General features: G+C 33.1%; 1 protein-coding gene across 4 annotated transcripts in view; it reads left to right on the plus strand.

Moving 5' to 3' along the window:
• CALCRL (calcitonin receptor like receptor) overlaps positions 1 to 26,139 on the plus strand; it is a 103,513-nt gene that overhangs the window by 49,161 nt on the left and 28,213 nt on the right. For 3 of the 4 annotated variants that reach the window (XM_039246573.1, XM_039246574.1, XM_039246575.1), the window contains 7 exons: positions 9,098 to 9,187; positions 9,361 to 9,452; positions 10,364 to 10,456; positions 13,147 to 13,282; positions 15,721 to 15,831; positions 15,927 to 16,039; positions 17,445 to 17,536. In XM_039246573.1, coding sequence (XP_039102504.1) covers positions 10,403 to 10,456; positions 13,147 to 13,282; positions 15,721 to 15,831; positions 15,927 to 16,039; positions 17,445 to 17,536 — 506 coding nt within the window. In that variant the 5' untranslated portion in view covers positions 9,098 to 9,187; positions 9,361 to 9,452; positions 10,364 to 10,402. The remainder of the gene's footprint in view (positions 1 to 9,097; positions 9,188 to 9,360; positions 9,453 to 10,363; positions 10,457 to 13,146; positions 13,283 to 15,720; positions 15,832 to 15,926; positions 16,040 to 17,444; positions 17,537 to 26,139) is intronic. The other variant, XM_039246576.1, reaches the window with a different exon arrangement.

Genomic DNA, 26,139 nt, shown 5'->3' on the forward strand with positions numbered 1-26,139 from the left:
GAGAAGGAAAATAATCTGTAGATATTTAGATTACAGAATGGAGAAGAGCTTTAAGTCATCTTATTTTACAGGTCAGGAAACTGAGGCCCAGGAAACTCCCTAACCTGAGAATATTCAGGCTTTAAAAGCTAAGCAAGAAGCAAAATGTAACCTTCTTAGTAATCTTTCCACTGCACCAGCATTTCTCAAACTGTTAGTTAGAAATGTTTTGGCTCCAATGTTTTAGAGACAAAATTCCAAATCAATTCTGTTTAGTCATAAAATGTAACTTACTGGTTACCTTGATGAGGAAGTCCATTATTATAGCTGATTTCAGATGTGGATAGATTCAAAGGCTCTAATGATGTCATAGGATTCCCCACTAATCTGTAGCTCTCAGATGATTGGGTTCATTTAAAAAAAAATTAAAAAGGTTTTTGCCATATGGTGGGAAGAATACATTAGGACGGCCCAATAATCATGCCCCACTTGCTTTGCAATCCCCCCAAAAGAGAAAATAGTCCCTGATAACATTATTAGAAAAGTCCCAGGGAGAATATTGCTGATGTAGTTTGACTACATTTCTATGCCTAAACAAACCAAAATCAGAGGATTATGATAACCTGAACATATTTCAGTGACTTCCTACCTCTGTAACCAGGAAGACAGACTCACTTGAACCAGAGGAAAGAGATTCTCTACTGGAAAGAGGGGTTCATTATATCAGGGGCAGAAAAAAGTTGTGCTGAATCAACAGATCATCAGAGTTCCTGTGCTTCCCTAATGTTGAGATATGCTAGTAGGTACTGTGTATAAATTTGATTTTTTAAGAAAAATTAAAAGCCCCAAATAACAAAAATACAACTTTGATGATGAACTACTATGTTAACTTAAATTCCCGAGATTTACATGTTTTCTGATTTTATTGCCTTTAGAAGAAAATATGTTTTCACATAGGATTTGACTCGTGACTTTGTGAAAGGGAAATTGGTATAAAAACTCTTAGTCTAAAAAGCTGGAAAGATATGTTTTGTTTCTATGTTCTTTGAGCAAGCAATTTTTTCCATATTAGATCTCCTGGAGGGAGAGTGTTCCACCAAGTACAAAGCATTTTTTTCAGTCTCCCTCCCACCTTTACTAATTGGGCTGAGATTTGGCCACTTGCCTCTTTCAAATAAAAAGAAGGTGACCAAAATCACCGGAAAATGGTTAATCATGCCTACAATGGGAAAATTATTCCCATGAGTATGTACTTCAGAGTGTAAAATGAAATCCCAAATTTAATCACAATTTTATCTGTCTTTAATGGCTATTCAACTATTCAACCTGGAATGTTCATTAGATAAGCAAGTAAGCATAGAGTCAATATATTTTTTTTTTGGTTCCAATACAGTGTCAGTAAAGGCTATTATAGTCAACCTAAAATTAAACCCAAATTTGCGAGATTTTTATATCTTGTTTTTAATTGGGTTAGCATGTTATATTCTTTAAGTTGTGACTATTTAATTAGATGCAAACAATTTGTTAGAGCTTTAGTTTCTATAAGTTCAATATTAGGAAATATGCTGTTATATTAACTAAATAAACATTTGGGAATATACTTGTTACCATTCACCTTTTTATTTTCATAACTGACTGAAATGACAGAATAAAAACCAAACATACTATTTCTGAAGAAAAAAGAACTCAGGATGCATATGACCACGCCTTGAAATACTGCATTAATTTTCAGTTAAAATGCTATAGAAATTATAGCAGATAACTTAAAACATGTATAAGCTTGGTTTTGTTTCTAAAAATTTTAATGTGATATAATAATAATAGTAATGATGATAATGCCTAACTTTACTGAGTTCTAAAAAGTCTATGTGCATTACCTCATTTTATTTTCACAATAGCCTTCTGGTTTAGGGGCTATTTGGGAAAGGAGAAAATTATTCTTATGAAAGTTTAAAGTGTGAGGCTGAGTTGGGTTTTCAAATCAGCACTTGTACAACCACTGTACAGCCCGTACAACCACTGCCTCTACCTGTCACAAGAGTCCCTCTATTAGACTAATTATCAAATATCAGCTGGATGCTACTTTATTTCTTTTAATATCTCCCTCAAGAAGGTAAAACCATATCATTAGTCAGCAAGACAACATTTATTATATATATTTTCTTAGCATGTGGAATTTAATAGTTGTAGTAAAACCCAGAAGTGTCTTAACTACTTTCTGGAGATTTCTACTGACTTTTTAAAATTGGCCATCGGATGTGCTTTTATATACAAGGTCATTCATAGGACTTTGATGAATTAAATGTAATAATCTTTCTTACTGTTTTACTGATTACCTTGTTGAATTTATGCATTGTTGAATCTTCCTTAACATGTCCTGTAATTTCTGGTGCTGTAAATTTTAAATTAAAGAAAAAATTTTCAATGTTTATTTATTTTTGAGAAGGAGAGAGACAGAGTGCAAGCAGGGGAGGGGCAGAGAGAGAGGGAGACACAGAATCCAAAGCAGGCTCCAGGCTCTGAGCTGTCAGCACAGAGCCCAGTGTGGGGTTCGAACTCACCAACTGTGAAATCATGACCTGAGCCGAAGTTGGATAATTAACTGACTGGGCCATTCAGGCCCCTTTAAATTTTTTTTTTTTTTATGTAGGTCATTTCTGTTAAAGGCAAAAGGGATAAAAACCCAATGTATCCCAAATTCATAAGTTGTTGGGTTCCTGTCCCAGGAGCATTTAGTCTATGTTGATGACAATAAGTGTAGCTTGACTTAAATGAACTAATCAGAACCCATTTCAAGAAGTCTGGCAAGAAGACTTATGAAGTATGTTTGCTTTTCTAATTTTGATTCTCTGCAGTGGAGAAGAGAGAACTAGACTTGCCCCAATGGCCTTTCGAAAGTAAGAAGCTCTAAAAAGTTTCAGTATATAAAGAGGTGAAATCAAGATGTAATTTTATTTTTTGGCTTAGATCTTTTTCCCTAAATTCTCATGTAGCAAAAGAAAAAAAGTCATGTAGCCAAATGATCTACTTTCCACTGTCTTAGAATCAAACTCAAACTCCTTTGGGCAATTTAACAGGAGGAGACCTAGGGAAAGTCTTCCTGAGCCAGAAAAAACAGTGTCAGGAATGGCTTGGTTTCAAGGATATTTTGGATTTGGGTTAGTTTGAACAAAACTTCCTCTACTAACCATTTTTTGCCTTTTACATAAATTTGAACCCCTATCAAAAGCTTAAATTATCTTATCCTTCTCTTTCATTTTAGAAATGAGATACCAGGCAAGGTATGTAACTTGTTCAAGGTCACTGCATGACAACATATTGACTGAACACCTCCCACTAACTTCTTGTCTTAAATGTTGGTGAAATCACCCCTTTAGAACCTTATGAATGAACCTTGTGGGCTGTATTTAAAAGCAATGAATTAAACCACTAAATTCAGCATATGATTACTACTCTCCAACTTGATAAATATTTTTATTGAAGAATATTTACTTACATTCATTCCCATCATCCTACACAACTGGGTGAGAGTAGGTGCTCACTAAGTAGGGTCAGATGACTAATTGAACATCTACAAGTATTTCTTAATTTAAAATCACCTTACCAGAATGGCAAGTCTGAGTTGTGAAGCTGTTTACTAATGTATGTTTTAAAGCAAGTAAAATATCCCAACTTTACTAAGAAAAAGAATTAAAAGGAAATTATGTGTAAAAAAATAAATATGTTTGATAAACGAAACCAAAATGAAATGTGAAAATTGGATGGTTAGGCAAAATAACTGAAAAAACAAAATAGGAATGTATCCTGCACTTTTTAGACCTTAATTATCCCCCAAATGGCTCAATTCTCTAAGTCTGTATAGTGTAGGGCAAAGGGCCTCAGATTTAGAGTTGGAGACTCTGAGTACTTAGCCTGGGGTCAGCCGTAAGCATCTGTGTGCCCGTGGCCATCTCACTAAGATATGAATGCTCTCGTTCATTCATTAAGATTAACACTGGCATGACTAATTAAAATTGTACAGTAATAAAGATAATAACAATATCTCACGCTTATTTGGGGTTTATTACAAGATATATTCTTTATATCTATCATGGAATTTAACACTTAAAACAATTTGACAAGATGAGTTATGGTAAAAATTCTAGGCAACATTGATTAAGCCACTATTTATAGGGGCACCTGGGTGGCTCAGTCATTAAGAATCTGACTTCGGCTCAGGTCATGATCTAACAGTCTATGGGTTCGAGCCCTGCGTCGGGCTCTGTGCTGACAGCTCAGAGCCTGGAGCCTGCTTTGGATTCTGTGTCTCCATCTTTCTCTCTGCCTTTCCTCCTCTCACTCTCTGTCTCTGTCTCTCAAAATAAAATAAAGACATAAAAAAGCCACTATTTGTATACTAATTTTACCATCAGGAAATAGGCTTAGTGAGTTTATGGGTTGGAAGAACTGGAATTTGAAGTTATGTCTCTGTGACTCCAGCACACATCTTTCAAAAAGTAAGCAATATAACAAAGGGAGCTAAAGATGAAGTACTCATTTTCTAGTTAAATAAACCAAGCATGAAAAAACTGAAATGTTTTTCTTAAAACCGCATAACAATTTAGGAGCAGATGGAAAGGAATATTCTATAGCTAATGTGATTGCCTTACACTAGATAAATGTATTCTAAAATTAGGAGGAATGACTGGCCAGTTGTGAAGCAGAAAGTTACCACTTACATTTGACAGGAAAATATAATTTTTGATCATGTAAGGATTTTCAGTTAATTTTCTATTATGGCTGTAACATGTTGCCACAAACTTAGTAGCTTAAAACAACATACGTTTATTATTTCACAGTTTCATAGGTCAGGAGTCCTGTGGGCTTAGCTAGTTGTTCTATTTCAAGTCTTACAAGGCTAAATCAAGGAAATCTCTTCTGGAGCCTCTGGGAGAGAATCTACCTGTTGATTCATTTGGGTTGTAGAGCCGAGGACCCCATTTCTTTGCAGGCCTGTAGCCTCCTATCTAGTTCCTGTGCACGGGCCCCTGGCAAAGCCATCAATGGTGTCATATCTCATATGCTTCCTTTTTTTTTTTTCTGTTGCATCTCTGTAATTGACTATTCAACTTTCCTCTTCTACTCTGAAGGGCTCAAGTGATTAGTTTAGCCTAGGAGAATAATGCATGGTAATCTAGGATAATCTTCCTAGTTTAAGATCCATAACCTTAAAATGAGACATTCCAGGGATTAGGGAATGGGAATACTTGAGGGTTTATTATTCTGTCTACCACAGAATTCTTTTATCTGTACCACTGGTTCTTGACTTTAGCTGTATACTAGAATCATCTTAGAAACTTAAAAAAATGCTTATCCCTAGGCCCCAATTAAGATGAACTGAATCTAAATTTCTTGTAGTAGAATCCAGCCAATAGAATAATTTCCTTGAAGGCTTTTGCAAAATTCAGATTCCTAAGTTTTTCTCCCAAAGATACTGATTCATTGGGTCTATGGTGGGGTCTAGACATTCTGACATGTTCCGGAAGTTCTAGTAGTGATTCTGATGCAAATGATCCATGAACCCACAGCTGGAGGAACAATATTTCATGCTACATCAGTGATTTGGTACCTGTTCATTCAATAGTCTAAAAAATTATAGAAGCCCCAAGTGAAATTATTTTTAAAAAACAAACATATAGTTTGACTTCCTATATCAGTAACAGATGTTTAGGAAAAAGAATCCTTCTATTTTAATTTTCTTACTGCTTCATGTATTGAAAGTGTTAAGAATAGGCCAGGATAGGGGTAGGAAATTAAAACCTTATACTGGCATTTTTTTCTTAAAGATGTGATTGTAAGTAAAGACAGTAATTTTTAAGAATAATTCTAGCAGGAAGACTTAGGTTTTGCCAAAAAATAAACAGTGAGGAGAAAATAAAAGGCAACCAGGATTCTTGTACTTTGACATTTTTCTTCAGTGGCATAATCTATTCTACATAGAATAGAATAACAGAGAGAAGTTTCCATTTGCCATACAAGTGTGGAATCCTGGGATTGGAGAAGAGTGCTTATTCCCTATTTTGATTCAGAAATGTAGCTTGTTCAATATGTCATAAGGGAAAGACACACGCTAAATAGAAAATGCCTCACTTTGCTCACACAAAGGTTCAGAATGCTTCATGGCAAATGAGATATGTGTGGGAAATGATCCTGTTATCCTACTTTATAGTCACTGGATAAGTAAGTGGAAAAAAGAATATGGCACAGGGCCCGTAAAAATCCAAGATATTTTGGAAATGGAAGGTTGCAAATTAAAAGTTGTATTCTTTTTCTTAATCTTGGAGTAAACATATACTTTTAGTATCAGGGTTAGGCAACTCAGCTAAAAATAAGAACTGTCATAAAGAAAAATAAATTAATGTAATGTGCATATAGGAACAATAAAATTTGAGAAAATAAAAATTTAGAAGATTTAGGTTTTTGTGATAACTTAGTATTGATTAAGTCACACTGATTTATATTTTTTTAATGTAGAATAAAACATGATTTCACACTGAAGTAAACAAAAAAGATTGGTTAAAAGTTTTGCATTTGGAAATGTAGATCCATTAAAAATGTCTTGTGGTGCAAATCAATGGTAATTTTAGGAAATGCAACCAGAATGATATTATATAAAGCCACAAGTGACTAGGAAGCTATATTTCAAAATTCTTTGAAGTTTTACAACATTCTTCATTTATTAATGTTCTTTTCTCTGATGAAATAAATCATTTTTATATTATTCTGGTGATTCTTTAGGCAAGAAGAATGAATACTTTTTTATTTCATGTGTACAGTAAAGAAAATTATTTTGTTTCTAGTAGTAGAACCAAATCTTCCACTTTGTTTAATTTGAGAAGTGAAAATAAAATAGTACCGATAGGATCTGTGAGGCTAGCAGTTAAAGAGAAAGCCAGTAACTACTACTAGGATCATTATGATCACAAATTCACTTAAGAGTTTACACTAGAGATTTCTTAGTTTTAAATAAGTTCTTTTCCTACTAAACAAACCTGAAGACATTTGGAAAAATCCACTGGCAGATTTAGTCATTTAACTGGACTCTTACTTACATACTTCATTTCTCCTTAGAATTTAATGGGAACTACTATTTCTCACAAGGCAACATGCAACTCAGTTGCCAGTAAATAATTTAACAAGATATGAAAGAGATTTACAATGGTTTGCTGAAAAGGTTTGGTCGATTAATATCAAATATATTTTAACAAAGATAAATTTGGAATAAGTTAAATATACAAGGGAGAACCACTTGCTGAATGAATATAGTAGAGGTAGCATGCAAAGAACCACTGAGCTAAACTGAAGAATACAATTAAACATGCTTCTGATGACAATCATGCCATTATATCTACCAATGTGAGAGACTCCGTCTAAACTGACCTTCAGATGTATCTGTGGTGGTGCTACCAGATGCCGCTTCCACAGTACAAAATACAACCTTGTTACGAGTAACACATGTTCCAGGTCCCTAAGGAATAGGGCGAAGAAGGAAACTATAAAAGTGGAATTATTTGTATCAGTAAATGTTTCGTGAATTGAATAAACTCTTCTTTAATTATCAGTGCCAGAATGATCTAATGAACACTAAAAGGTATTTCATTCACATACTTTTTTTAAAAAGATTTTTAATGTTTTATTTATTTCCGAGAGAGAGAGAGAGAGAGTGAGAGAGAGAGAGAGAGAAACAACGTGAGCAGCGGAGGGTCAGAGAGACGGAGATACAGAATCTGAAGCAGGCTCCAGGCTCTGAGCTAGCTGTCAGCACAGAGCCCGACGCGGGGCTCGAACCCACGAACTGTGAGATCATGACTTGAGCTGAAGTCGGACGCTTAACTGACTGAGCCACCCAGGTGCCCCTTCATTCAGATAATTTTTAGATAAGCAGCAAAAATAATTGCTCATGGCTTGGCAAAACTCCAAACGTGCTTTTGAAGCACTTTTTCCTTCCATTTTTGAGCTTATGTGCATTTTATAGTCCATTTAATCCTAACTCACGTATAAATTATCAAAACATTGTTTCATTAAAAATCTATCTGGGGGCGTCCGGGTGGCTTAGTCGGTTGAGCGTCCGACTTTCGCTCGGTTCATGATTTCGCAGTTCGTGGGTTCGAGCCGCGCGTCGGGCTATGTGCTGACTGCCAGCTCAGAGCCTGGAGCCTGTTTCAGTCTGTGTCTCCCTCTCTCTCTGACCCTCCCCTGCTCATGCTGTCTCTCTCTCTCCTAGAAATAAATAAAACGTTTAAAAAATAATAATAATAAAAATAAAAAATAAAAATCTATCTGATTTCCAAATAGAATAATATTTCTTTACATTCTTATTTGTATATTTCTGTATTATATATGTTTACTACAGAGAAATGTAAACTACAATGTTTTAAATTTGGCTTAACCTTTATAAAGATTTACAAAGCAATAAATTGCTGTTTATTCAATATTGAAATAACCAGAAAACTTGACAGATTAATAGTTTTGGGATGTTCTCTTATAAGAAAGTAAAAATGCTGATAGAGCAATTATTTTTTTTTTCTAATTTTCATTGTCAGTATAGATTCCAGCACTATCTAAAACCTTCTAATAGAAGAGCAGTTAATTAATAGTTATGATTAGTTTTCTTGACTGCAAGTTTAACAACCTAGTTTACTGGCTTATTTTTTTTCATTCATTTCAGGAAATATAAATTACTAAAGATACATGGACCAATCAGATATGGTTTCTGGCTTTGAAAAAAATATACCAGCAAGGGAAATGGATATATTTAACTAAGTCTAATAACACATTCTAAGAAGTTATTACATAAAGTTATCCAAAGAAAATTAAACTGTAGTTTAACTTAAAAGTTTAGTATCTTAACCATCCTAGACGAATGGAGATTAATGTAAGTTTCTCCATATATGGAAAACAACAACTATTTGTGACAAAACTCAAATATATTGTAAACAAAAGAGATTTTAAAAAATTAGAATAGCTTAATACAAAATAATTTTAATAGTGGTATTTTTCTCTGTAAACTTCGATTTCTCATGGAAATTATGCAGACTCTTTAAATAATATTAATTTATTACATTGATCAATATTTCAGGTCATGACCCCTGGATTTAAGAAATTCTTCAAGACACATCAAATATGATCCAAGGGAAAATGTGATTTGAGTCTGGAGACAACTGTGTATGTAAGTATTGGAAAATTAGATTTTCTCATGGTAAAATGTAATAAAAACTAAAATATCAACTCATTAATTAGTATATTGCAAAAACTTGTATTCATTGTTTTCCTTCTGTTACATCTTTTTTTTTTATTTAAAATTAAAACAATGTCTCCTGATTTTTTGGTTATTTTTTTAAGACGATCAACTAACAATAAAAACCCAGTATATCTGATAGAAGAGAAACATTATTTGGAAGATTACTACAATTAAAAAGAAAAGCTAAGTCTAGGTAAGTCATGGGTGAGGGCAAGCACATAGATTCTATGTGGTAGAAATTGGTGTGCTTTTGTTGCATGTGATAATAAAAATAATAATTTAATATGTGGAAAAAGTTTTTATAATTCTTATTCTAACATTGGACCTAGACTAAAAATCATGACAAGGTTCTTAACAAAATTAAATATTAGTTATTAGCTTTCTGGCAAATATCTATTGATTGGATTTTTTAAATCTCCCTTGAAAAATACTTCTGACACATTCACTTAAATACATATTATGACTATATCATGATAATTTTTATCTCATAAAAATACTGTTAAAGTAGGTTGCTCATGGACCTTACAGTGAGTAAACAATCCCAGCAATTTTTGTCACTAAGAATTAAGAAATTAGGGTTCTGCTGTTTTAGAGGCCATTTTCATTAGCTCAGGATTGTGTCTACCATTAGAAAAATTTCACAAAAATACTTTATGTAGTATTGTCCATTTCCTGTAAACTTATTTTAATAACATAGATAATTTAGGGAATCTTTTATTTCCCAATTAAAGGAAAAATAATTTTTATTCAATTATAAGCCATTTTGTGACATACAAATTTCTTGGTTCTCAAGAAATTGGTCTGAGGACAATTTTTCCCCTTAAATTACTGAAGAGTCAGAAAATTAAAAATCAGGATAATATATATGGGAAATAAAAGTGAGCTTTACAGTAAAATATGCTATTAAAATTTGTGCTTTTATGTTCTTGTGAAACTATTTTGATACTTTAATTATTTAATTCCAATTTTGGTAAAGATAAAGAAGGCAAGATATTTTCTAATTACTTAAATTATTATATAGTTTTAAAAAATTACCACTGAGTACCATCTAAATTTATTTTATAAATATTGACTAATTATATTTCTTTCATTTTTTATTTGCAGCTTGATTTATATTATATAGTATATTTCATTTCGGCTTCAATGATGGAGAAAAAGTATATCCTGTATTTTCTGTTTATCTTGCCTTTTTTAATGGTAAGCATAAATTCCTGTAATATAGCTCCCTAATTATGATTATTTGTTTTGACTTCCAGTAAGCCTACAATTAATACAGGTTAATAACAACCAAATGACATCCAGTTATTTGATGCATAAATTAAGTACCTTTTTAAACAATTGAGCAATACTATATTTTCTTTCAGTTTATACTTTCAGGCTTTAACTTGCTAGGAGGCACTATAGGATGGTGAGGCAGTGGGGTGGGGGTGGGATGTTAAAGTGAGGAAGGTCCACGATAAAATATGTAAAAAATATCAGAGGAAGGTAATTATCAGAGTTTGAAAGAAAAATGAAATACTACAGGCATACATATTAGATAAAATACTTTTAGCCAGACCTGTTGAATCTGTGTTAGATCTGATTAAAAGCAGATTCCAAACTGTTGGTTTTCCTCCCATTCTGCCAACTGATTGAATATATTAATTGAAACCATGCACTGTTTTATTTTTTTTAATTTTTAATGTTTTATTCTATTTTTGAGAGTGTGACAGACAGAGACACAGAGCATACGTGGGGGAGGGGCAGAGTGAGAAGGGGACACAGAATACAAAGCAGGTTTGAGGCTCTGAGTCGGATGCGGGGCTCAAACCCATTAACCAGGAGATCATGACCTGAGCTGAAGTCAGACTTTTAACCCACTGAGCCACCCAGGCACCCCAACCATACATTATTTTAAATTAATTTCCTTATCCATTCATTCAAATGGATATTTGTTTTCTGATGGGCACTGGATGCTAAATTTGGGGCAGCTGTACATGTGAGTGGTCGCACTCATGCGTGCCCGGCATGTGGCTGCGGGGAAAGCCAGGCTGGAGGTGGAGGGTAGACTAAGGATGCCTACAAACCTATTGCTCTGCTGGAGGGGCCATATTCCTTACACATGCAATTTTATTTTTATTTACACAAATATTGTGTTCACATTTTTCTCTCTCCCACATTAAAAGTGACTATGATCTTATCTCATTATATATATTAGAAACTGACAGATGTAATCTCATTTGATTCCAAGCCAGCAAGTAAATTTCCTGTGGCGTTTTCAAGCAAACCCCAGAAAAAGATTCAAACAAAGAAACTCAAGAAAAATATAGAAAACCTAAACAGAATAAAAACAAGCCTACATTCCTGTCAGCATTTGTATTTGAAAACATTCTCCAGTGTAGGAGCAGTCCAAATCCTGCACTTCTTAGATGTTATCTTAGGTAAATAGACTAGAAATCAAGAAGCAGGACTCCTGTTTCTTCAGTTCGCTCCCTCTACTGAGCGTGCCAATAAGCTGCACAGGCCAATTCAGGTTGCCTGCAGGTAATTCTGTATCAGATTACCAGTCTGATTACTGAAATTTAAGGAATTGTGACCATTTTTCTTGCATTCATTCAGACAGTGCAAAGCTCTGCTTTTAGGAATAAAAATGATACTATTTTATGCAATTCTATAAACTTCCTGAGAACTGGAGAAAAATATTAATTTTATTAATGCTGTAAATTTACACTTATTGTTTGTGCAGCACAAAGGCTGCACAAATCTTTATTAGGAAATTTAAATGAATCAAAGAGTGAGAGAGTAAATGTTAAATGGTGTTCAGGTGATATGGAGGCTTGCGTGGTACCACACACTGAGGGAATATTACTATTTAGACTTTAGTAAATATGAGTTCAGGGTAGAGAACAGAGAATCAAGTGTAAGGGGACAAAATAAGAGTAGAAAATTAATGTTTATGAAAGATAATTAAAAGAAATAATGCAAAAGTGAAGAGGAAATAAGGCTGAGAGAGGTTATACAGGCTTCATATTGCAAAACAGTAACAAAAAGTCATGCAGATATTAAAACAGAAGTGAAGCTTAAAATAATACTATTAAGTTGGAAGATCTTAAATATGTACCTTGTCCAAAACATTTGTTGATATACATATAATAAAAATTCTATTTACCAATGACAAAAATGAACTTCTCAATACTTTGATTATCAAAATCTGATGATAAAATGGCAACAATTTTGAATATTTAACATGTTTCAGATACTTCCCATTATCTTTTTAAAATATATTTTGAGAAAAAGAGAGTGAATGTGTCAGAGCAGAAGAAGGGCAGAGAGAGAGGGAGAGAATTCCAAGCAGGCTCCATGTTGTCAGCATAGAGCCCATAGCAGGGCTCAAGCTCATGGACCCAAGAGAGCTTGACCTGAGCTCAGATTGAGAGTCGGGCACTTAAATGATTGAGCTACCCAGGCACCCTATTCCCCTCTGTTATCTTGATACTATTTTATCCTATTAAAATCTTTTATCCCATTTTACAATAAGAAAGCAGAGTTTTAGGGAACTTAAATATTTTGCCTATATTCACAGAGCAGGTGAAAAAGCAGAGGTGGATTTTCAATACAGCTCTTTCTGTATTCCAGAGCTCACATCCTAGAACCAGATCCTACAGGCTTCTGAGAGCCAACTATAGACTATCCTTCCCACAGCTGCCATTCACAGCTACTTGAGGTCACTTGAAATTAAACATGGTGGGGATATTTAAATCATGAAAATTGGCAAACACCTCAAATTAGGGATTTCCCCCCCAGAACCAGTTGACCATGTAGCATACACTGCAGTTACTCATTCTCCACTGTGACAGAATGCCTCTGACAGACATTCTCACAATTCTGATTTTTTTTTAATCCCTTAGATTCTTGACATAGCAGAATCAGAAGAGAACATTGAGGACTTAACTGAATTGGGTTTCTATACTAGAAATAAAATCATGACAGCTCAGTATGAATGTTACCAAAAAATTATGCAAGACCCTATTCAACAAACAGAAGGTAAACATGACTATTTAATTTTAAATGCCTTTGATATCCTTTTAAAAGAAAACTACTCCATTATATCATTTATGGGTTTCTTAGTCCATTGTTAAAAATGGGTTAGTTGTTAGCTTTTCTGATATGTGTACATTCTTATTTATGAAGAAATTTATAAAATAATTTATCTTGCTCCTTTTAAAAACTTCTAATTAAAACTATGTGCAACAGGAATATTTTTAGCAACATTTTTTATAGTACAAAGATATTAAATTATCAAATGTGTGTCTTGAATTTAATCAGTGACTACTGACCTTCAGCTTATGTAATTCGTATGTCTCTTTCATAAGCTGGTTGATAGGAGTTTGCATAATAAATTATATATTTTTTGCATAATGTGTTCTTTGTGTAATACATTTGGTCTAAGGGCTTCTGTTTCTATTAAGATATTCTTCAGATATGTTTGTAACATTATTCAGGGCCTGCTAAGTGGCAGATATTTGCCTGGATTCTGAAGATACAAAGATGAGTAACACAATCAGAGTTGCTAGATGTAGCAATAACAAAAGAAAAAATCAAAACCAAAAACAGGCCTTGAATTTTTATATGGCATGGTTATATCCTCAAAATGTAAAATGTAAAATGAAAAGCTCACAATGAAACATAGCAAAATATAAAGACTTTAGATATTTCTAAATTATCAGTAGATACAAAGATCTTTACATTTTGGAAACATATGTGATGGTATAGTATATCATGTTTCTCATATAAATGAAATGTTGAAAGTAGGTTATTATTAATATTTATAACTGACAAAATAAACTTGCTTGTGAGAAAGAGGAAAAAAGTGATTTTTCCATATTGGTCAACTTTTAGAACTTTTAAAATCTCAATGAACAATTCTTAATGAAGAATCTAACTGAAAAATATAATTTGATCAAAAAAAAAGAAAAATATAATTTGATCATCTTTGGAGAAGTATTTAGATTTAGATAATTTAGGTTAAATTATCAAGTGCACAAATTGCATATACATTCTGTGTTAATTTATCTGGCTTGTGACTTTATTCCATTAAAATCCAAGTGTTGTAAGTTTCAAATTATTGAATTAATCCCTTCCAAATCATGTAGATATATATAAGTCTTCAAATCTAATTGTTGAACAATAGGAATATCTTTATGAGGGTTTCCTAATAAAATAATTTTGTGATAAAATAATTTTAGAATCACTGTGTAATAAATCCTCCTCTTGGAGCTTCATAACACACTTTGTAATTTTAAATACTCTAGAAAGTCTTGCAATAAAGAACTGTCTTCACTTTAACTTTGTGCTTCCCAATCTTTTGACCACAGAAATTCTTTTAATGGAATACCTACTTCTGTCTCACTCAAGTGCCACAGGTGCAGTGTGAAAATTCCGCACCTTGTAATCTATCATACTGCCATTGCTATCATTAATTAGGTTGGATCTTTTGGACCAGTCATAGGATCTGTTTGAGATTCTTTCTATCAGGGAATTCTTCTACGATAGGCCACAAAATGCATTTTATTTAGTAATATATGAATGCAGACTATTTAAATAAGTGTTTGAAAATCACAGAAGAAGCTGAGATGATGTGAGTTATTTTTTTAATAGAATTACTCACACTTTCAGGCCAATAGAATTTTCTTTCCTACTTCCATGAAGGTTAGATTGAATCTGAGATTGTGGCACAAATCTGTTAAAAAATAATAAATATAACATGCAACATTTGGACATCTATCTATGAGTGCTTGCCCAACAAGGTAAAAAATTATCTTTTTTGGTTATAGACTGTTATAACATTGGAACATTGGTCATTTTATTTCTCCATCTCTTTGAAAAAGTTTATATCTGTTCATGTAAGAAGTTCTTTCTCTTCGGGTTGCTAACAGGAAAATATGAGAATGTTTACATTCTACTCCATTTGAAAAGCAAAGGAAATAAGAGCTACAATTTGGTTAGAGAGGCCTGAATATCTGTTAGAAAATATTAGGGTGTTCATTTGTTTGTTTCAGAAAATACTAAAACCTTGCCATAAGAGCACAGTTTCTAAGATAAAACATTTTCCAATTTCTCATACTTTTAAAATGTTTTAAGTATAGGGACACTAAGTAACTACCACCTTTATGGTTAAGGACAACATCAAAGACCACTTGGTTTATTGAATAAATAGTTACCACTAGAATTGGAATTAAAGCTAAACTTTTCAATATACTTGTATAGATATTTAATTAGCAATAATTCCATTAATGACTTGATGAAAAATTTACCAGCTGTGGATTTTATATGGTCTTCATTTGCAGTTGGTAATGTATATTTCATGTGAGTATTAACCTAGCAGTAAGACTTATGTCTTCATGTATAACTGAAGGGATTTTTATCCCAGATTAGTAATTAATCCCAGATTAGTAATCACTGATTTTTATTCTTCTCTTAAGGCATTTACTGTAACAGAACCTGGGATGGGTGGTTATGCTGGAATGATGTTGCCGCAGGAACTGAATCAATGCAGCACTGCCCCGATTACTTTCAGGACTTTGATCCATCAGGTAGAAACAGAAATTTATATACAGATCCACTTGACATTAAATAAACTCTACATTAACCAGATTACTGATTTCTTCTTTTCTTTTTAATTTTAAAGAAAAAGTTACAAAGATCTGTGACCAAGATGGAAACTGGTTTAGACATCCAGAGAGCAACAGGACATGGACAAATTATACACAGTGTAATCTTAACACACACGAGAAAGTGAAGGTATGGAGTAATTATGAACTGAAATGTAATTTACATGATTTGCTTACAAAGTTAGTTGCTAATACGGTATTGGAAAAAATTTAGTGTTCCATTGTATTGTAAAGCCTTTTTATAATATACTTTGAGGAAAACAATGGAGAAAAATCTTTGTGGAAATAATCATTCTGTCATTACACTGAGGAAGCAATCCTGCTAGGTAATAGTGTATTTACAAGTCAATGTGTTGGTATTGGAGTTTCAAATTTCCCAAAGAAAACATATTTTAAAAGTGGAAAAAAAGGGAACATTTTCCTTGGTACTGGAATTTCTAGAACTAAATTCAGGAATTCAGTGCAAGTAAACAAGGTAAGCCCAGCAGGGTGTACACAGCTCTATCTGTCCCTCCACAGAAGGCTGTCCTTCTGACTGGCTGCTAGGTTACTGTCACTCACATTCCCACTTTTAGCATCATACATTATTAAAGTCAAGGTTAGTCACAGTTTGTCACAATAATTAAGTTTTGATAGAAAGGCTTGAATATATTTGCACAGGTGTGAATATAGAGTCAGTCTGTCAGTGATTGAAAGTGAGTCCTGATATCTGATTTCCTGTTCCTACTCTGTACCAGCCATATGACTTCAGACTTCTCTCTGCCTCAGTTTCCATGTATATAAAATGAAGATAACAATAAACCTACCCTCAAAGTTTTCATAAGGATTGACTTAATACAAGAGAAATTCTTAGAAAACTAATGGGCCTATAGTAAGCATTTGATAACTGTCAGCTATCACTATAATTAAAAATCATGAATTCTTTGCTTATTCACAGAAGAGTTTAAAGAAATTATAAAAATATACAATAAAATGGTAAATTACAAATAGAATACAGAAAAATAAAAAATCAAAAGGAAGACAAAGACATATTTGTATAGATTAGAGGCTTCTATAATTGCTATATTGATATTAATCTTGGGGTTTCAAATTTGTTAAAGGAAAAAGAAAAACCCAGTAAGAAAGAAAGCCTTATCTAATATAAACAAAAATAATTAAATAGCATTTGATTTAACTTGCACAAAGTGATAGAGTAAAAACTGTCAATGTACTTCAAAACATAAATTGCTAATTTATGTTTGTATTATACAGCCTAGATCAATAAAATTATTCCTTCCTATGTTTAATATATGATTTCTAATTTTCTTCATTAAGAGGGCATACAATTTATAAATGTTGAGGTCACTTGATAAATTTAAACAGATACTCTTTATTCCAGATGTATTTAAGTATCTATTGTTTTGCAAGCTAAATAGTAATGCAATCAGAACACATATTTTAAAATATATGGTCTATTGATTTGAACTTATACACATGTGGGATTATAGTATTGATAGGAATCTTAAATGTTTTTTTTTTATTCATACCAATTATAGACTGCACTGAATTTGTTTTACTTGACTATAATTGGACATGGATTATCTATTGCATCACTGCTTATCTCACTTGGCATATTCTTTTATTTCAAGTAAGTACATGTAAAATATTTTTTAATTTACCGATTACCTTTGGTGAATGCAGTACCATATGCATGTTTATGTCATGTGCTGTTAATATAGAATAGATGATTTATAATGTTTAAAATAAATTGAACATTTAGAATAATTTGAAATGTATTGATCTTACCTTGACCTTGTAAAATATGTAGAGCAGAGATTGATAAAATATCTGAAGCCCAAGTATGAAGCCATGTGGTAAGAAGAGAGACAAAATCAATATGTAAATGTATCTATATTTGTTTTGGAAACTGTCAAATATTATAGACCTTCTTAACTAAATTTTGAACTTCTAGGTCAATGTTAGTGTCAGTATACATGGTACATTATAGAAACTGGTATTTTGTGTAGATAATGGCAATGGGATTTAATACATATTATCTAATAATAATAATCTAAATACATTATGGTTAGGTTATTTTTCCTTGTTTTGGGGGGTCATCATTAATATAGGTAGATTGTATTACGAGTTTTACTTGAAATTTACTTTTTTGGGGGGGAAGGAGGGTCAACTCCAATGTCTTGATTTAATCAATCAACTAATTTTTTTTTTGATTGATAGGAAAGATACATAAAATTTGCATGCAGTATTGTATGCATTAGCATGGTTTTCATAATTTGATAACCGTCAACAATTATAGAATGCAGTAGGAAGAGTGAATAGCTGTATTTCACTGTAGCTTCATCACCATTGTCATTATCATTGTCTTCTTCCTCCTCCTCCTCTTTCAAGAATTGTCTTGGAGTATTAGCCCCTTCAGAATCAGCTAAAGTAGTAGTACACTGCAGTAATCCAGGTCTGGAAATTATCAAGCACCTGGATGTACCAGAGTACTAGCTTTTGGCCCACAGTCCATCAAATATTTAGAGTGCATGGAATAATATACAAACCAACCAACCATTGTCTCTCATGGGTTCAAAATTGTAGGACCTAGAGATTGTATCAGAACTGTATGGTTGTTTTTGAAAACCTGAGCCTTTTTAAAAGTCTTCAAGATTAGCTGCCTTGAGGAATCCACATGTAAACTTTTTAATGGCACTTTTGATTTATGACATCATCTAGGTACGACTAGAAACTGACTTTAAAAAACTCCACTCTGAACAAAGCTAATTAAGCATTAATTAAATCAGTTGAAAGGAATTTTTATCCTAAAATATGAGAAACACTTTCTAAAGAATTAAATTTACTACACTATATTTTGCAACAAATTACCGAAAGGTTCTTGTGAAAACCAACTGCTAGTTTTCAGTCAATGCTTTTACAATTAGTTATGTCATATCAGATGCTTACATATAGCTTATTAAAACTTCATATCTTTACTCTTAAATAAACTCTTCACTTACACAAGGTTTCTTAAACAAATACTATCTTTGGAGTAGGAAAAACTTTATTATGATTGTATAATAGATTAAAAATATCTCTTATAAAAATAAAAAATAAACCAGTTTCCAAAGTGCCAATTTTTAAATAAAGTCCTCTGGTCTATAATCATATATAATTTATGCTAATTGACAACTGAAGCAATGTTGCTAATTTTAACAAACTTACTGGTAAAATATGGTAATAAATCTGGATTAATATTTAGTGAATTTAAGAACACAAAATGAAATTAAAATTTCAAATTCTCATTTAGTATAATAAAATGACTAAATAGTTTCACAAAAATATAGTTCATATCCTTTCTAATTCTAAAGAGAAATCTTTACAATTTAAAAATACTACATTTGAGGGGCACCTGGGTGGCTCAGCTGGTTAAGCATCCAACTTCGGATCAGGTCAAAATCTCATAGTTCATGGGTTTGAGCCCCACATCAGGCTCTGGGCTGAAAGATCAGAGCCTGGAGCCTGCTTTGGATTCTGTGTCTTCCTCTCTCTCTGCCCCTCTCCTGCTTGTGCTCTCTCTCTCTCTCTCTCACAAAAATAAACATTAAATTTTTTTTTACATTAATAAAATAAAAATACTACATTTGAAATTCTGACTCTCTTGGCTCTTGGAACTAAATGATTCAACTAATTGCCATTCATTTTACGCAGTACTCCTAGAACTCAGATTTTTAGTTCAGGAAAATTACGTATCTACCACACCATAACATACCAACACATGGAAAAGATTAATTTAAATATAACTAGGGGTGCCTGGGTGGCTCAGTTGGTTAAGCTTCCAACTCCTGGTTTCGGCTCAGGTCGTGATCTCACGGTTTCTTGAGTTCAAGCCCCGCATCAGGCACTGTGCTGACCTCCAGGAGTCTGAGATTTTCTCTCTCCATCTCTCTCTGCCTCTCCCCCACTCATGCTGTCTCTGTCTCTCTCAAAAATAAATAAATGTTAAAATAGTTTTTAAAAAGTAACTAATATTAGCCCAGTTTTTTCTTCCTTTTTTTTTTTTTACATAAAAACAACTATGACTGAATATAAAGGAGGTCAGCCTCTACCCTAAAGGCATAAAATAAAAATCGTAAGCGCTCTTTAAGACTGTCTTACAAATCTTGGGGAAAAGGTACAAGTGCTAATTATTTTTAACCTTAGGAAAAAGAATTCACTCCTTAATTAAAAACAAACTTGGGGAGCCTGGGTGGCTCAGTCACTTAAGCGACTGACTCTTGATTTCTGCTCAGGTCATGATCTCACCATTAGTGAGCTGGAGCCCCAGGTTGGTGCTGTGCTGAGCATGGGCCTGCTTGGGACTCTCTATCTTCCGCTGCCTCTCGCACAAATGCACGTACTCTTTCTCTCCACATAAAATAAATAAACTTAAAAATTTATATTTTTAATTTTTTTATTAAAGTTTATTGATTTTGAGAAAGAGAGAGGGAGAATGGGCTGAGAGAGACAGTAGGACAGAGGATCCAAAGCAGACTCTGCACTGACAGCAGAGAGAGCCCCATGCAGGGCTTGAACTGACGAACAATGAGATTATGATCTGAGCTGAAGTGGGATGCTTATCTGACTGAGCTGCCCAGGAACCCCAAAAATATACATTTTTAAAACAAACTGTAATCTAGAGAAACAAGATTTGCACTTAAATTTGCATTTTTTATAAAATTAATTTTAAGTATGTTAAATGAACATTTTAAATTCTTTTAAGTATGTTAAAAGAACATGAATGTTTTTAAATGTTTCTTAAATTATTTCATTTAAGAATTTTTTCTTAAATGAAAAAAGGAAATATATAAACTTGTAATTTTAATATCCTATTATTAGTTTTTTGCAGTTTTATTTCATACTCATTTGTTTTTACAGCTTTAATTGAAAAGTGTTTTAACTATTTTTATAACTTAGCATTATATAATTCTTTCCATATCCCTAAAGAGTTTTTCAAACTCTTCAGTTTATTATTTAGTTTTTAATTGGATAAATAATATTCCATTTTGTAAGCTGACAAAGGTTAAAGTATCCCAATCATTAATTATTAACATTACTTCCAAATTATCCTATTAATAAAAAATATTGCAGTGGACATTTTCAGCCATAACTTTTCCCATATTTGGCACTATTTTTTTAGGCTACATTCCCAGAGACTTGGGATATTTTGGTCAAAGGGTTTGGCTTTTTATGGCTCTTTAAATACATCATCTCAAAAGTATCTCAAAATCAACATGTTTGAAACAAATTCATAATACCTATCTCCTCCAAACTCAAAGCAGTTCTCATCCCTGAGTGACCCATATTCGAGATTACCACCACCAGCAATCTAGTTGAATTAGGGGCAATTTGTGGCACCTTCTCAATTTTATTCCTTGTCATTCTCCCTCCTACTCTGTGGATTTCACCTCCTAACAGCCTTCCAATCAATCCAGTTAGTTCATCTTTACTGCCACCACCACCAACCTTGTCTTATCTAGCCTCAGTAAGTCCCCCTTCACCACCTACATTCAATTCTGAACAATGCAAGCCAGAATATTTTCAAAGCATAGATCAAATACAGATATGATTTTGTCATACTTTGCTTTAAAAAGCTTAAACTTTCTGCTATAATTTATATAAAATCAAAATCATTAATGGATTCTATAGTTGAATATCTTGCCTCTCCTCCCACCCCAGCCTAGTTAAATGCATTCATCTTTCACATCTAAACTTTAACATCAATTCCTCAGTGAAATTTTCCTGAATTCCTTACTAAGGTTTTTCTAAAACTGCAACTAGTTACAGTGGATGTGAAGTAAATTTTTAATTATCATATAGGAGACCAACTATCTCTGTAGATTTAAAACTAATACAACTGAGATCCTTAAGATTAAATAATCTTTTTTTTAATTTTGGTTGTAATAAGCCGAAATATTCAAACACATTAAATACCTGAATGACATGAAGTTAAGAAATATAACACTTATGAAACATGCCAAAATCAGTAGTCAAAAAGAGAACAATGGTCTCCTAGAATGCCAAGTCTTAATGGTCCCAAACAGGTTTGAATTTAGCAAGGATGTAACTAAACTCTGAACTAATTCCATAAAGTCAAATGCAAAATTGGCAAAGCTTCTTTATGAGTCTATTTTTTAGTTGACCAAATGCTTGCTATGAATTATTGAGAAAGCAGTGGGACTACCAAGTGCAAACAATGCTATAAACCAGATTATCGCAATAAATGCAAAGTATACAATGCCATTTACTCTGTCCACTATGGAATGATTTTGTAAAGGAAAAGGGGGTGTTATAAGAATTGGCTTATCAGGATAGTAAAGCAATTAAAGAAAATAATGTCCACTGATCAGGGAATCAATGTATCAAAAATGGTAAGCCAGAAAAAGACAAAAAATAGGGGGTACAATAGAGGACTAATACCAATTACTATAATTGGGAATATATTCTATATAATAACAAACAATTTTGGCTCAATTTTTAAAAAAAATAAAAATTCTAACAGCTAAGAAATTATAGTGAACCATCAACTGACCGACTGACCTTCTAGATAGAAATTAGATGTCAACCTATTCAGAATTTTGAAATGGGGTAGTCCCATACTGGGTTAGTTCATAGCTAGATCTAGTGATCTGTAATGCTACTTCCAAACCCAAGTCTATGAATAAGCAGTAATTTACTAAGGAGGATTAGAATGAAAGAATTAATACTTTAAAATCAAAATAATAATTTCAGTATCAGGGAAGTTAGCATTTGTGAAAGTGTTTTGCAAACTAAAAGCAATCTGTACAGAAAAACTTTATTTTGATTAGGAATTCGAAGGAAAATCTGGTTGAATGTTTTTATATCTATATTTAGGATGCTTTGTTTAAAAATGCAAACACTATTTGGGACACCTGGGTGGCTCAGGCAGTTAAGCAGCCAACTTGGGCTCAGGTCACGATCTTGTGGTTCACAAGTTTGAGCCCTGTGTCAGTCTCTGTGCAGACAGTTCAGAGCCTGGAACCTGCCTCAGATTCTGTACCTCCCTCTCTCTCTGCCCCTCCCTTGCTCATGCTCTGTCTCTCTCTCAAAAATAAATAAACATTGCAAAAAAAATTTTAATGTAAATACTATTCAACCAATAGTCATGAATAATTTTAATTTTTACTTGAAGTCTTAAAACTTAAAACTTCAGAATTAATTTATTCTCTCTATGGAAAAACATTTTTTAAAAGCTAGAATTATGTATATATATATGCTAAGTAATTTAGCTTTAAAGATACAATCTGTAAATTCATACTTCATTTTAAAAGAGAAGTCAGAAATTTCTTGTTGTCCCAAGTACTGTCCTCATATTGCAATGTAAATGGGACCTTTTTTTTTTCAGAAAGAGAGCAAGTTTTTAAGTCAAGAGCACTGTAAGCAATAAATCCATGTATCTATTATTTGATAAAATGTTCATGTTTTTATAAACGATATACCTATAGTATGCTACATAAGCAAAACCTTGTCAAAGTCAATGAGTGTCTTGACAGTATACAGAAATTGTTCTTGGCTTCAACATTAAAGAAAAATTAAGATTTTCAATTAATTACATTCTTATGCTAAAAGTTTATTTACAACAATTACTGTTCCTTCTCTATAACGATCTAAAAAAGATATTTAATGATGAGTTAAAATGAGAAATGTATACCTGATTTCAGGCATATGGATAGTGTTATACAGTAATTACAAATATGGGATATATTCAAATCTTGCCATCACCACTTACTAATAGTACGGATTTAGCCTGGTTATGCTTTTCAGTAAGCCTCAGGTGCTTGTTTGTTTGTTTGTTTTTATAATGAGTCATAATGTTTAAGATACTGGGCAAAGAAAATTTACATGGTACCTGGCATGTAGCAATCTCTCAATAAACACTAAGAATGAGGTACTAATGGTGCCATTGGACTGTATCCAACATGTAGGCATAGAGATTGCACTATATAGTCATCTAACATTATTCCTATCTATTCTATTCTTTAAACAAATAAAAAAAATTTTTTTTGAGAGAGACTGCGTGCAAGCAGGGGAGGGGCAGAGAGAGGAAGAGAGAGAATCTCAAGCAGGTTCCACACCCAAAAGGAGCCCGAGAGAGGGCTTGACCTCATAACCATGAAATCAAGACCTAAGCCGAAATCAAGACCTAAGCCAAAATCAAGAGTTGGTCGCCTGTGGTACCTGAGTGGCTTAGTTGGTTAAACACTGGACTCTTGATTTCAGCTCAGGCCATAATCTCATGATTCATGAGATCCAGTCCCACATTGGACTCTGTGCTGACACCAGGGAGCCTGCTTCTGATTCTCTTTTTCCTTTCAATCTGCCTCTCCCCTGCTCTCTCTGTCTCTCTCAAAAATAAATAAACTTCTAAAAACTAAAAATAAAAAAAGAGTTGGGTCACTTAACTGACCAAGCCATGCTGGTGCCCCATAACATTACCCCATCTAATAGTAATCCAAAGTGGAAAAAAAAAAAAAAAAAAAGCTACTGGGGAAGTACAAAGAGCTATGGGAAGACAGAGGAAGGAAAGACTCATTCTGACTCACAGAATCAGAAGATTCCTGAGGCGATAAATCTCACTGAAATAAGTGTTAAATGATGGGTAAAATTTCCACAAGTAGAAATCGTAAACCACAACCAATGAAGGGATTAACGAGTTTTAAGTAGTTAATTAAGTTATCCAGACTTCCTCCCAATTTGTGTTCTTTCTATTTGGCTTAGTAAGTTTATTTGACTGTAATTATCTTTTAAAAATGGAGAGTTTAAACAAAATGAAGTAAAACTACAAATTAATTTTTCTTTCGTATTATACATTCTTAGGCTTTAGAAAAAACATGAAAACCCTCTTCAAGTAACCCCAGGGGAAGCATTCTAAATACTTTTTTTTTTTACATATCTAGACATCCTTCTTTACAGAAGAGTGGTTAAGAGTATGCTCTCTAAACAGGCACCTTTGGTCTCCAAGCCCAGCTTTGTCATTCACTTGCTATGTAGCAAGTTCGTTCATTTCTGTAATCCTCAATTTCATATCTTTAAAATGCAAACTCTATAAGCATCTATATCATAGGTTTGGTATAAGGACTGACACAGTATACATTTAGTGTTAGATGGAGTGTCTAATTTGGAAACAGTATTATTGGCATAGTTATCACTCTTCCTTATTAGTTCACTAAAAGATATTTATATAATTTTTTAGCCCTGATAGGTGTATTCTTATTAAAACAATATGAGCACTTCAAAAACAAAATTAAAGAACATAATTTTTAGTTTTGTATGTATTATATTTATAAAGAAATTGTTATGTTCATGTAGAAAAATAAGTAATGAATGAAAATTTTATAAATAAAATAGTAGTATAATGATATCAGAAAAACATGGTTAATTAAATTAGTCAAAAATAAATAAACTCTTTATGCCCACAAGATACCATCTAGCTTACTCAGTACTTGAAACCATATTAAAGAATTTGCAGACTTTGATTTTAAGACACTTCTACTAGATATTCCTCCAAACTATCTACCAAAACAGTAAAAGCCACTATTTACCAAAAACAACTATCCACTGAACAACAAGTAGTGGAAAAAACATCATGAAGTTAGTTCCGTGAAAGCACAAATCATCTCTGCATTTTTAAAAAACCCATTCCAGGGCTTAGCACAAGACCTTGCTCATAGTAAGCACTTAATACATTTTTGAGAAATGAAAGGTATGAACTGACTTGAAAGCTTATTCCTAAGACTGACTTTCCCATGACTTATCTATGACCTTTGACAAGTCCCTTTAGTTTGCCTGGCCTTCACTGTCTCCATCGACAAATTAAATTCCTTAAAATTCTCATCAGTAGAAGAATCTGTGTAAAACAATATAGGACACTTCGTAAGAAGGTTAAAGAAAGATCAAAAACACCTTGGTAAATATTGAATTGAATGGTTAATTAAGAATGTTCGAATAGTGGGGCACCTGGGTGGCTTAGTCGGTTAAGCGTCCGACTTTCGCTCAGGTCATGATCTCGCGGTTCGTGGGTTCGAGCCCGACGTCGCGGTTCGTGGGTTCAAGCCCCGCGTCGGGCTCTGTGCTGACTGTCAGCTCGGAGCCTGGAGCCTGTTTCAGTCTGTGACTCCCTCTCTCTCTGACCCTCCCCTGCTCACACTGTCTCTCTCTCTCTCCTAGAAATAAATAAAAATATTAAAAAAA

This window comes from Hyaena hyaena, unplaced genomic scaffold (assembly GCF_003009895.1).
Source record: "Hyaena hyaena isolate Hyena2069 unplaced genomic scaffold, ASM300989v1 scaffold_283, whole genome shotgun sequence".
NCBI classification, from domain to species: Eukaryota; Metazoa; Chordata; class Mammalia; order Carnivora; family Hyaenidae; genus Hyaena; species Hyaena hyaena.